The following is a 12,650-nucleotide window of genomic DNA, read 5'->3' as shown; positions in this document are numbered from 1 at the left end:
CCAACATATGCCCTTGGGTAAGTTCTTTAACCTCTGTGCTGCCTCCTTCTCATCTGTAAAATGGGAATAATAGTAGTAACTTTCATGGGGTTATTCAGGTAAGCACTTGGCCTGGCTCCTAATGGTCCCTATTATTACAAGCTAATGAATGCGCGTAGGCTTTGCCCAAATGCCATCATGTGTTTACCACCAAGAACAACAGTAATCTTAGCCTCTGTAGAGGGGGAGGGAGTAGAGGGACAGGCACACATGAAATCAGACAATGTACCATTTTATTCCTTATAAAATATATTTCATATTGTCGCTGTAAAAACATTACATTTCACATTTTTAAAAAAATTTTTTTAACAGTAAAAATAATACTTGGAAGACAGCTGGGGGGAAAAGGCGCCAATAAGACAAATTCACAGATGGGATTTATCTCCCTCTTCTCTCTTTCCTTTTTTTTTTTTTTTTTTTTTTTAAATTTTTGGCCCTGGTAAAGTCAGAACCTGGGAGGACCAGAAAGTAACAGGACAGATTTCTTCAAACAAATGAGTTTCTCACATCCAAATCAATGCTGTCCTCCAAGGAGTCAAGCTATAGGCTTATATCAGAAAGTTGGTATCACTCAGAATGCTCTCTGAAATTACAAAATTGCTTTCACAGCCAGCTTAAAAGCCACATAATTAAATCCAGCTATTTCCCTCACTAGTCGGTCCATGAGCTTTGCCCCTGTGATCTCACTTGACCACAGACATCATTCACTGGACTCTGCACTGAATGAGCATGGGTGCAGATTGAGAATCATTAAGGCTGTCCGAAGCAGGCACCACAGACTCCAGAGGCAACCCCAAGAAAAACTTTGAATAGGGGTAACATCCCTGGAATAAATGGTTTCCCCAAATCATTTCTTTTGAAAATCGGTCCTGTTAGTTTCCAGTGCACAGCTGTGGCACCTGCCCTCCTGTCAGATTCTGCTGCCCAGGTGGGCTGGGAAGTAGGGAGAGATGCGGAGATGCAGGAAACAGGCATAATCGCTGATCAGTTCACAAGCCACCCCCACCCTCCAAGAAGAAACAAATGGGGCAACCCCACGGACAGACCACATGTCAAGAACCAACACAACAGCCACAAGATGGGAGCGGAGGCCGCCACCGCCACCACCACCTATAAGGAGAGAGGAACAGATACAGACAGGGAAAGCTGCACCAAAATAAAACATTAAAAAAAAAAAAAAAACCACCTCAGTTTTTAAACTGTTTCATCCCTTTCTTCTTTCTCTCTGCCTCTTCTGCCCTGGGTACCAACGACATGAGAAGCCTACCTCACTTAGAGGAAATCTTGATAGCCAGCTATATCTACACAGACCAAACTGAGGGAAAAATGAAAATAGCTTTTCTAATGACGAGACTCAGCCAGAGCTGTGATTAAGAAGGGAAGGGAAGACGCTGCTAGGCAGAGTCCTCACGTCTCAAAAGCTCCCTCCCCTCGCTGGTAAGAGCTGAAGATAGACAACAAGCAACCACCTGCTGTCAGCTTTTAATTCTCTCAGAGGTGGAAGGGACAGGAAGGAGGACCCCGGGCCACCTCTTGCTGGCCTGGTTTTGAGCTTTAGGGACAGATTCCACATACTTTTTCTTTCTTATTTTTTTTTTTTTTACTAAGTTATAAAAATATACCCCATCACCACCACAGACACCCATACATGGGTGTCTTTCCCTCCATCACCAAACCTGGGTCACTATCACCCTTTGCAACATCACATCTCTAAGGTCAGCGGGTTTTCTCACACTCAGTGTGTCCCAGATTGACAAGCGTCTGTGCGGCTCCCACGTGAAGTGGCCAAAGGAGCCTCGACAGCCAGGGATTTTCACCTGGGAGTAAGAGGACAACCTCAGTTACAGCCAGGGGATGGACTTGGTGACATTCCTGAACCCCTGACCTCTGGCGTGTAGGTGCAGTGCCGGTACCCAAGGCAGGTGAGCAGCAGGGGGCCACATTCATGCAGGCCTGAGGAACTCCCAGACACACACATAGGGCTAAAACAAAATGTGTCCTGCTCCTCAGCTCATCTGGTCTCAATTAAGCACAGATGGGCAGGGTTCTAAACTCCCCACCCACATCTCCCTTCTTGTCAACAAAAATAGCTTTGCTTATTTACTCCACAAACAGTGCCATCCAGGCTCCCCTCCATTCCTGAGGGCTCCAGAAACAGCAAAGGCTAAAAAAGCACCAGGAGCTGCTCATCCAACTCCCCCCCGCAGGAGTTCCTCCTCCACTCTTTTACCGTCCCCCTCCTACCTGCAGGGAAGAAATGGGTGTCCAGCAGGTCTCGGCCTCAAACTGACCTTCCCACCACAGGGACTGGACCAACATGGATAAAAATCCAGAGGCCGCTGACACTGATGGAAGACTCCTGTCCTACCCGTCACCTCAGGAAGATTGGATTCTCTCGGACCCTCTGAGCCAACAGAACAATCTGGAACCTGCCAACTCCCTCTCCATAGTGGGGGCAAGCTGCCACTTACTTTTCTGTCTCTTCTTTCCTCCCTCCATCCCCCCACACCAGCCCTAACTGCAGCCTCAGGAAAGTATGAGAAAATCCCTGGTAAAACCAGAGACCGAGGAACCTGTGCAGAGTGTGACGAAGGAGGGAGGGCCTCTCACTCAAGTGGAAGGGAGCCGGAATCAGATAAAAGGCTTCTGAATACAGTGGAAAAGAACACAAAGTGTTTTAGAGGTGTCCTGTCCATAACTGGAGGGAGGAACATCAAGAGGGAGTTTACTCAGGTAACAGCAGAGGGCTTTCACAGACACTAAAACCCTCCAGCTTTTCCTCAAGGAAAGACGGGAGAACGATCAAGGTAGTGTTTAATTGCCACATTTTTCAAAAAGTGAATTCATATAGCCTTTTGGCTCAGCTATTTGGGGGACAATCTTTAAAAACCTACTAGTCTGGGCTTTGAGAAGAAGCCATACAAATTTGTTGGGATGTAACCCAACAGCTGAGTGACCCCAGATTCAAATCGTTGTCATCAAGAAAGGGTTTTCCTTTTACTTCCATGGAAGCTGCTCGGTGAGAACAGGCTCTCCCTTCTCCTGGATGCGGGTGGAGAAGAGGGGCCGGCTGTACCTTAAAAAGTGCACAGATTCCCCACTCCTCCCACCCTATCCACAGCAGGTCCTGCTCTCGGACTCATCAGCCAGAAACTTCTTTTTTTTTTTTTTTTTTTTTAAGAAAAGTAAATTCATCTTGCTCACCGTCCCTTCTGGAAGAGTTGAGAAAGCAAAGAATTCACCAACTCAGCAGGAAACAGAATGAGCTGTTCCGTCTTTTGAAACATGCAAACTAATCCCCTAGAGAGAGACTCAGGAAAGGGAGGGTAATTAATTCTTTGGTCTCTGGTTCACTGCAGACTACCCTTGGTCAGTTTTGGCTCTCTCTCCTATTCTGGGGGAGGGGGGATATTTTCCTTTCTTCTTTTAAAAACTAAACTGTTCCCCAAAGGGAGGGGGAAATGTGTTAAGTATTGAACCTTAGCCAATAGAGCCCAAACTCCCCATGTCCACTCTATGTTTTAGGTTTCTGCTGAGGGCTTGTGACACATCTGTCTTTTGTCATCTGGCTGCCAGTCAGGGCAGGGAGCAAAGAGGAGGAGCCGGTGGGACAGGTTCAGTCCAGGAAGCGCTGGCAGGCCTTCTTCCAGCGGCAGGCTGTACACCACTGGTCCCGGTGCTCGATGCCATACACTTTACGGCACTTCTTAGCCTCCCCACGGGCTTTCCTGTCAAAAAGGAAGAATGAGGGTACAGACGTGCACTGGTAGTTAAGACGTGGAGCACAGCACAGCCTGGCATGAGGCTGAGCAAACCAGCAAGGCTGAAAAGGTGGGAGCCAATGGGCCAAAGGAGCAAAGTCCCCTCCACACCCCACTACCACCACCGTCCCCCTGCATCCAGCATGTCCCCAGCTGCCTCTTCCACCCCCCAACCAGGGAACTAACCCTGGAGACTAGGCTCGCTGGGCTATAGTTGACACCTAGAGTGGACATGGTGGGGACAGAGGCCAGAGGGGAGGCCACAGGAGCAAACGGTCTCACCTGGCACTGCTCTGGGCCCGAGGTGGAGAAGTAACAATCAGGTGAGATTTCATTGCAGGCGGTGGCTGCTGGGGCTCGCTGAAGCTTAGCGACCGGCTCCGGACCTGGGCACAGAGAGAGGGGCCATCAGCACAGGCCGGGGACACCAGGACAGTAGTGAAAGGTTGCAGAGTGAGGGCAGGCCTTTAAGGCACACTTCCGTGCCTAAAGCAGGTGCCTCTGGCAGGGGAGCCTCTTAACCTGGCCACCTGTAGGTTTAAGTGGAATCACTGCAGGTAGAACAAAGGAGGGGCTGTGCTGCCTCAGTGGCTTCTGCAAGCACTCAGACTTGACAACATGTGACACCTTCCCATAGGAGATATTTAAGGCCAGGACCCACTGTGAGTGGCTCAAAAGGATTTCAGATTGATTTTAGTTCAGAGGTAAGCAACACCCTCACAAGCTCCCATCATGTGTCTTGCCTACCCTCATCCTCTCCACCTTCCCTTCTTCTCTCCCTTTTTCTCCTCTGCACACTGGAACCTTAACAAGCACCCACAGATAACTCAGGACTCAGCAGGGCACCGACCCCACACTTGCCCAGTGACTTCCCTGGCAGCAAACTTGCCTGATCTGGATGCTCCTTCTCACACACCTGCTCCTGAGAGGGGCTGTGACCATTAGGGAGTGCCAGGCAAGGGGAAGAGTGCATGTAGGCCATCTAGAAGTCTGGGGACTGGAAACAAGTACAGGGGCTTGGGGGGGATGGCCTCCAGCACCAGTAACATACAGAAGAGCCTTGGGCTGGCTCTGGGCCCACCAGAGGTGCCCAGGGGCTCAGAGACAGACAAACTCACCGGAGAGAGGGAGGAGGCCGTGGAGGGGGCGGCAGCCCAGCTAATACTGGTGTAGATGTGTGGCGACACGGGGATCTGAAAGGACGGCAGGGCCTGCCAAAGACAAGAGCAGGTCGGCCTCAGGCCCACTTGTTCGAGCAGTGTGCAAGTCTACCCATGCTCCCTAGAACTTCTAGGTACTCATACCACAGCAGAGTATGGGCCTCCAAGCAGACAATAGTGGGATGCACCCAAACACTCTGCCTGGGGGAGACACCAGCAAGCCCAAGTCTTCAAGTTACTCCTTAGTCCCAGGCTCCAATCCTTTTTTGGATCCCTTCTCTCAGAGCTGGTCTCTGTGCCAGCCTCACGACTGAATCATCACTGTGGATTAGCATCAGTTGGCTCACCTTCCAAGAACATGCTAAAGGCAGTGCCCCCAAAGAAGTCCAAAACCCTTCTAAGCACAGGTGGTATTGCTATACTAAGTATATGGTGTCCCCAGGCAACCACTTGGAAGGAGGCAACACTCTCCTAGATGTTCGGGTTTAGGTCTGTTTGTAAAAACACCAATTGCCCTCTCTAGGGCCCCGCTTGAGGGTCAGCCAGCAGCCCAAAGGGCCCCCTGAAGTTGGCCAAACATGAACTAGCCAAGCAGCCACTCATTCTAAGGAGAGCTGGCTCATTTTGTAAAGTCTTTCTGATTGAAAGCACTGCTTTTTAATTACTGACTTGTAAGCCAGGCTGGAGTCTGATAAAACCAAGCTGTAAGCCTAAAAGGATGTTTTTAAAAAATGGCACAGAGCAAGTTGTGCATTCACTGAGTACTTATGTGTGGTAAAGATCAGCTTATGTGTCACCCCCTCTACGATAACTTGCCCAGCCACACGGGCATGATAGCTTGGTTCTTCCTGTACCCACAACAATTTCTCCTGCCTCTCAAAAGGCATTTTGACTACTTATTATAATTAATCAGACTTACATATTCATTTCTCTCTCCCGCTAAACCATGCACTTCACACCTTCAGCGACTATTTCTTACTCTATTTGAAAAGCTTAGCTGAATGCTTGACACATAGTAGGTGCTCAAAAACATGGGTGCCGGGTTATTTGTTAACGTCACACAATTTTAGGAGGTAGGGATTTACCGTGGGAAGCCCGAATCCACAACTCCATCCCCTGGTATAACCAGGGATATAACAATTCCCCAGTCCAAATCCATCGACCAGGTCACTCGGATTCAACCAGATTTCTAGTAACTACTCATGACAGCCACCGATGGAGAACTATGGAATTCCCACATTTATTGACCATGAAGTCATTTTTCTTTTCTTCTTTGTAGAAGTTAGCAATTAGCAATCTAGCCAAAGGCCTCAGCCTTCGATCAGGCTGACCAGTGACAGGTCAGACACCAAACATCCTCATGGCCACAAGGCTGAGCTCCCAATGTCCACCAGTCCCATACCTGGTACGCATGGTCGGCCTGAATGTGCCAGAAGGAGCCAGGAGCTGACTTGCTGAGAGCACCAGACGGCAGGTAAGACTCCAGGCCAGGGTGTTCTGGGCCTGAGGACTGGGTTTTGGGAGGAGGTGGTGGAAGGAGAGCAAGAGGAGGGCTGGTCATGCCGGGGGTGGGTGCTGGGTCAGCTGCAGGGGTGCCAGCAGCAGCGGCTTCCTCCTTCATCTGCACCTCTGTGTAGTAGAAATCCTCCTCCCGCTTGAACTGGTCAGAGTCCACAGTGTCTCTGTGAGGGAGGGAGATGTGGTGATGGTCAGGGACAAGTTGTCTCAGGTCAAACACAGGGACACTGTGGCACAAGAGGGAAGAGTGATGGCTCAGGCCAACCCAGCCAAGGCAGGGAAGGAGACCAAGAGAACCCTCAAAGGTCTCACTGCTGATGCAAAGGATGATGTGCTTACACATTAGTGGGAACTGTTTTTCCTCATACCTAAGGTTCCTCCTCTCAAGGGATGTGTGCACACCTCTCCTCCTGCAATAGTCATCTGACTCTGCAACGGGTCCCCTCTGAGCCCCACATACTGTGGTCACAACCTCTCCTTAAGGGAAAGGGCTGTGAGTCAGTTTCCACTGCCAGAAGCAGCCCTGGCTCCGGGAAGTCAGAGCTGATGCAGCCCCAGCTCCCTGAGGGGAAGGGGGTGCAGAACCCACAATGAGGTCTCACCAAATCACCCAATTTCTACACAGAATTAAAACATCTTGCTACAGTGAGGCAGGAAGACAAGTCCACAGATGGACAGGGCTCCCTTCCCATGAATAGCATCAACATTCACCATGAGAGGAGGGCCCTTCCTTCCCAGCAAAGATCTCTTTCCAACAGGCTATTTTGCCAAACACAGGGGCCAGGGATAGGCACCAGGTGGTCTTCTCAGCAAGTCATTTTCTTGGAGCCATTCTTGGCTGTAGGTCATGGGGAATTGGCACAGTGGAGGAACACCTGAGTGGGTCCCCACGTAAATGGGCCCTGGGCTCCATACCTACCCCAGGTGGAGGGCTTTGACGTGTCGTTTGATGCCCACAATGGAGCGCAGAACTTTGCCACAGTTTGGCCACAGGCACTTGTACATGACCTTCACGGAGTTCTGGGGGAAAGGAAGAGAAGATCATGGGGATATGCCCCTCCCTCTCACCACTCCTCATCCTCACCCAGTGGGGACTTCAGCTGCCCTCAAACAGAACCCAACAAAAAGCTCTAAGGAAGGGATTCTCTGGGACCAGAGAAACTGATAGGCAGAGGCAGAAAGCCCAGACCCAGGAGATGGTCCTGCTGCTAGCAGCAGTGCTGGGTGCTGGGGATAAGACCCCACAGGAGGCCCTCGTGCATGGGCCCTATATGAGTGCAGTGAAGAAGGCAGGGATTGGGGCAGAGGTAAAAAGGAACCAGTGTGAAGGACGAGGAGTGTGCCCCTGGGGATATCATGAGGGAACACAGGAGCAAAGGAAAATGGAAATGGGATGGAGCCTGAGAACACTAAAGACCTAAGGACCCATGCCGCCACCACCACCTCCACCCCACCCGCCCCTCTACAGCTGGGCCTCAAGCCGATGTCAGCGCCACACCATACCACGTACCTTTCTTTTGCGTGGAGCTGGTTCATCCAACAGGAAAGCATCTGGATCGGTCTCAAATCCATTATCAGTTTGGGGAGAACCAAAGGCATCCCCCAAATACTTGGGGCTGGCCTGAGGGTGGGGAGGCGAGGGAGTAGAAATGCCACTGCTCGCACTCCAGTGCCCGCTGGTGGTGCTGCTGCCACTGTCAGACACATCACCGCTTTCCTTCCACGGATCACAGGCGGCTCGGGAAGCTGCCCAGAGAGAGAAGACAGAGGCATTCACATGCTATCCCCAGGCAGGGCCCCTGGCACAGCTCTGTCTACATCAGATTCGTACCAGCAGCCCCAGTCAGAGGCCATGAAATTCTAGTTTGGAGTCTGGCTTCCTGAATCCAATTGCTGGCTCTGGCTCTGGCTCTGCCTGGCTTTGCCACTTCCTTGAGTGGGGGAGGACCCTAAAATCTTTCCTTTCTGAGCTTCCATGAAGTAGCCCGGCTCTGCACTAGTGGGCATTTCCTACCACAGCCATGTTGATAATCATTAACCCACAGACACACACTGCAACTTTCTTTTATAGATTATTAATAGAAGGATAAACTAATTAAAATGTATTTCTCACTTTATGTGTTTAAAAAAAAAAAAAAAACGGCAGGGGGAGAGTAGGGTGTCCGGTGTGGGGAGGGGCAAGACCTTCCTCTGCATCTAGACATAAGAGGGTCGGTGAGAACTTGCACAAACCAGCGTGCGAGGTCTCACTTGAGACCCTTTCTCCACAGCAAAGGCAGATGGAAAGGCCAACTGAAGGGTTCCTTGGTCAGGCTTTCTTGAAAAATGCCTTTCCATAATTTAAACCCAGGCAAGGACACCAAAACCTGCGTGTGAGAAACAATCCTACCAGCCCTTACAGCTACGGGAGGTGTAACATTTACCAGAGCTAACTACAGCCCGGGCGGCTCCTGCTTTTATCCACAAGTAACACGTCTGAAGAAGGAAAGAAACTCTGAGGGCAATTCAGACTGACCATGAGATGTCGGGGAGACCCTTCCACCTGCTACAGCCCTGAACTCACTGTCCTGCTCCCAGCTGTGTGTCTGGACAGGAAGAAGACTGCAGGGAGACAGGTGCATTCTTCAGTTTCTACACTGCCTTTCTTCAGGCTACTTTTTTAGGTGCAACCCAGACCCTCCCTGCCTAGGCCATAAATCCAGATTGATTTATGGGACAGGAGAATCTGAAATTCTGATACACGGAAATAGCAAGAGAAGGAGGCGGAAAAAGCCAGGGACAAGGTATGGCAGCCATGTCCCCTAAAGTCCCAACTGCCAACAAGGGCAGGTGCTCCACAGAGCTGCCCTACCCTGGATTCTGAGATCCGCTACCATGTCCCTTGTGGCCGGGATAAAAATCCAACGGTTTTTCTCTCATCCTGCTCCGGATTCCCAACTGCTTCTAGGCTCATCTAGACATCTGAAATAGACTCTCAGCATTACATGTTTCCAATGCAGGCTCTCCTCCATATGAAGAGAAAAAGAACAGGATGGAGGAATTCAAAAAGAATTCACCCAAAAAGAACAGGATGGAGGAATTCTTCCCTCCCCAAGTATCACTGTCAAGTCTCAAAGCTATGACTTCTTGAAAATCCAGAGTTTCAACATGTACACATAGGGCTTAAAACAGGGTAACCCTTCATGATGCCTGGGTGACTCTGTTGGTTAAGCATCTGACTCTTGATTTCAGCTCAGGTCATGATCTCAGGGTCCTGGGATCAAGCCTCGTGTTGGGCTCCATGCTTGATGAGGAGTCTGCTTGAGATTCTCTGTCTCTCCCTCTCCTCCCTCTCCCTCTATCCCCCCCACCCCCAAGCTTGCTCTCTTTCTCTCTCTCTAAAATAAATAAATCTGAAAAAAAAAAAAAAAAAAAACAGGATAGCCCTTCAGGGAAGAACTCAGGAGCCACCAACAGGCCAGTAGGTCCAGGGCCCACACATCTACTTAGGACACCTATTAGGGAAATAAGGGCCAGGGAACAGAATGCTACGTTTAGTGTGATCAAGACTCTAGAGAGGGGATCCCTGGGTGGCGCAGCGGTTTGGCGCCTGCCTTTGGCCCAGGGCGCGATCCTGGAGACCCGGGATCGAATCCCACATCGGGCTCCCGGTGCATGGAGCCTGCTTCTCCCTCTGCCTGTGTCTCTGCCTCTCTCTCTCTCTCTGTATGACTATCATAAATAAATTTTAAAAAATTTAAAAAAAAACATTAAAAAAAGACTCTAGAGAAAAAAGGTAGGTCAAACAGTAGGCCAACCCTACAATACAGCAGCCTTCCACGGAGGAACCATTCAAATGGTTCAAATGTCAAAACTGGCAAATTGACATACAAAGGAAGAAAAACAGAAAACGAAATAACAAATGTTAAATCATAAATTAATCTATAAATTATAAGATAAACATAAATGACTCTACCTTAGGTTATGAGATTTTTTTTTAAGATTTTATTTATTCATGAGACACACAGAGAGGCAGAGACATAGACAGAGGGAGAAGCAGGCTCCCTGTAGGGAGCCTGATGCAGGACTTGATCCCAGGACCCTGGGATCATAATCTGAGCCAAAGGCAGATGCACAACCACTGAGCCACCCTGGTGCCCGATCATTAGATCTTCTAGGGTAAGGTTAATAGATATTCTATACCATGAAAACAAAGTGTTCCTCTGCATAACTATGAGAGTTTACACTGAATTTCTAAGAAATATTTATAATTTCCTCTGTTCACACACACACACACACACAGACACCCATCCTAACAATACAGAGAATAAAGAAAATAGGTGGCTTCTGTGCAAATATACCCACAAGTACAGCAAAGCATAGAGCTCACCTTGCAGAATACTTCAATATAATCAGCTGCCAAGAAAGACTTATTTTTCCACTGACTTTGACCATAGATTAGAAATACATTGTAATGAAAAAAGAATCTTTAATAGACAATGAAAAATGTTTGTCAAACAGGGACCTAAGATGTCAGGTTCAGGCATAGTATCAGTCAGGTGTGCATATGTTGGTGTCAGGGTGTGTGTGAACACGTATTGATGTACTAAACATACACATATAACCTGATGGGAACGGAGTCAGTGATTTGTTTCCCTTTATGACACATTCCTGATCTTCCTCCTGTTGACAAACCTCCCAGATCTCCTAAACCTGCAGAATTTCTTAAAAATGTAAGATTGATTCTTTTCCTCCCCGTTTTGCTTGTGCGGCTCCCAAGAGCTAACAGAGCAGGCCAGCGGTGCTGAGCTCCACGACTAGGTGCCATCTGACTGCCATGACTCGCACTAGCAGCCTCAGCCTTGATGACAGGCTCTGGGTGAAGAAAGTAAGCTTGCCTCACTGCTCCTTCAGATTTACCTTCCATCTAGGGAAATTCCTTATGACGGATACTTGTAAAGGCCACTTTCCTCCTGGCATGTGTTCTGAGCTAACTCATATTTTCCTATCAGCTTTTAAGTAGCTTGCAATTCAGTTAGATGTCACCAATGAAAAAAAGTTATTCCCTGGGAGTAAGTTAGGCCAGTTTTACAGTGAATTTCGAAAAGAACTTCAGGTTCACTACCAGTCTCGTCAAACTACTAGCATCCAGCAACCCTTCTTCCTCCCATATTAATGATAATGTGTTTAGGGGTCGCACCAGAAGGATTTTCTTTTAATCAAGAAATTGGCCATGAAGTCCTTTACTCTTGCTTTGCATTAAGCAGTTCGATTTGTTAGACTTCAGCTCATGTATTCCAGGTCCTTGGCCTGTAGGCCTGCTCTGATTTACAAGGCTGAAGTAGGCACTTGGATCGGGGGCGTGAATCTTCTGAGGCCACCAGGGGACCATTTGGTAAGCTTCCCCTTCGTGAACTAAAATATTGCTCGACTGGCCCTGTTCAGGCCCCCACCAAAGTGCCTCGCTCACTTACTCCCATAGAAGAACTTACTCGAGTGGCCACTCGAGTGGCTGAGCCTCGTGCTCAATCATCTTCACAAGGCACCCGGAAACTCCTCCCCAGCTGAGGAAGCTGAAGAAAAAGAATGGAAGCATCTAACTCAATGTCACTCAGCCAGTCTAAGGAGCCAGTGGGGAAGAGACTCCAGAAATCCTCCTACTGGCCCACAACGGGCTGGTCAAAGCAGAGGCAGTCAGTGGCGGGCCTGCACCACACCCAGAAGCCGCCAGGGGGCCCCCTTCCTCACCAGAGAAGTTGGCCTCGGCCCCAGGAGGGCTCTGCACGACAGGGCTGCAGGACAGGGATGTCAGGACCATGGCCGCCATCATCTCATCCATTTCCACTGCGTCCGACTTCCTGAATTCAAGTGGGTGAGTGCCAAAGGTTACTTCCTGACAGCGGGGCGCGTGATCAGCTCACACTTTTGGACTGTCCCCTCCGTGCCCCCACTCCAATCAGCCAGTGTGTGCGTTAAATAAAGCATGAAGGCCTCTCCTCATTCTTGATGAAAAATACCCACTCTGAATGGCATTCCTACTATCAGTCAACCCCAGTGCAAGCAGGTGGGTCCCCATGCCACTGCTGACACCTAGAGGCAGCTCCGTCCCCCGCTAAATTCACGTTGGCCCTCTAACTGCAGCTTAAAGTGGAGGATTTTATTTGGGGGCAAAGGAAGATGAGTGAAAGTCATA

The 12,650-nt window shown here is 49.4% G+C and overlaps 1 protein-coding gene across 2 annotated transcripts in view; it reads right to left on the bottom strand.

Annotated features, from left to right (window-relative positions):
• Window positions 1-255: 255 nt before the first annotated feature.
• Window positions 256-12,650, bottom strand: part of ZNF395 (zinc finger protein 395) — a 46,620-nt gene continuing 34,225 nt past the window's right edge. For both annotated transcript variants that reach the window (XM_038573723.1, XM_038573724.1), the window contains exons 4-10: window positions 12,206-12,315; window positions 7,989-8,224; window positions 7,398-7,498; window positions 6,363-6,642; window positions 4,919-5,011; window positions 4,083-4,186; window positions 256-3,767 (exon numbers count right to left, since the gene is read on the bottom strand). In XM_038573723.1, coding sequence (XP_038429651.1) covers window positions 3,656-3,767; window positions 4,083-4,186; window positions 4,919-5,011; window positions 6,363-6,642; window positions 7,398-7,498; window positions 7,989-8,224; window positions 12,206-12,315 — 1,036 coding nt within the window. In that variant the 3' untranslated portion in view covers window positions 256-3,655. The remainder of the gene's footprint in view (window positions 3,768-4,082; window positions 4,187-4,918; window positions 5,012-6,362; window positions 6,643-7,397; window positions 7,499-7,988; window positions 8,225-12,205; window positions 12,316-12,650) is intronic.

The sequence above is a fragment of the Canis lupus genome, chromosome 25 (genome assembly GCF_011100685.1).
Source record: "Canis lupus familiaris isolate Mischka breed German Shepherd chromosome 25, alternate assembly UU_Cfam_GSD_1.0, whole genome shotgun sequence".
NCBI classification, from domain to species: domain Eukaryota; kingdom Metazoa; phylum Chordata; class Mammalia; order Carnivora; family Canidae; genus Canis; species Canis lupus.
Note: the sequence above shows the minus strand (reverse complement) of the source record. Positions and strands in the feature narration are given on the sequence as shown.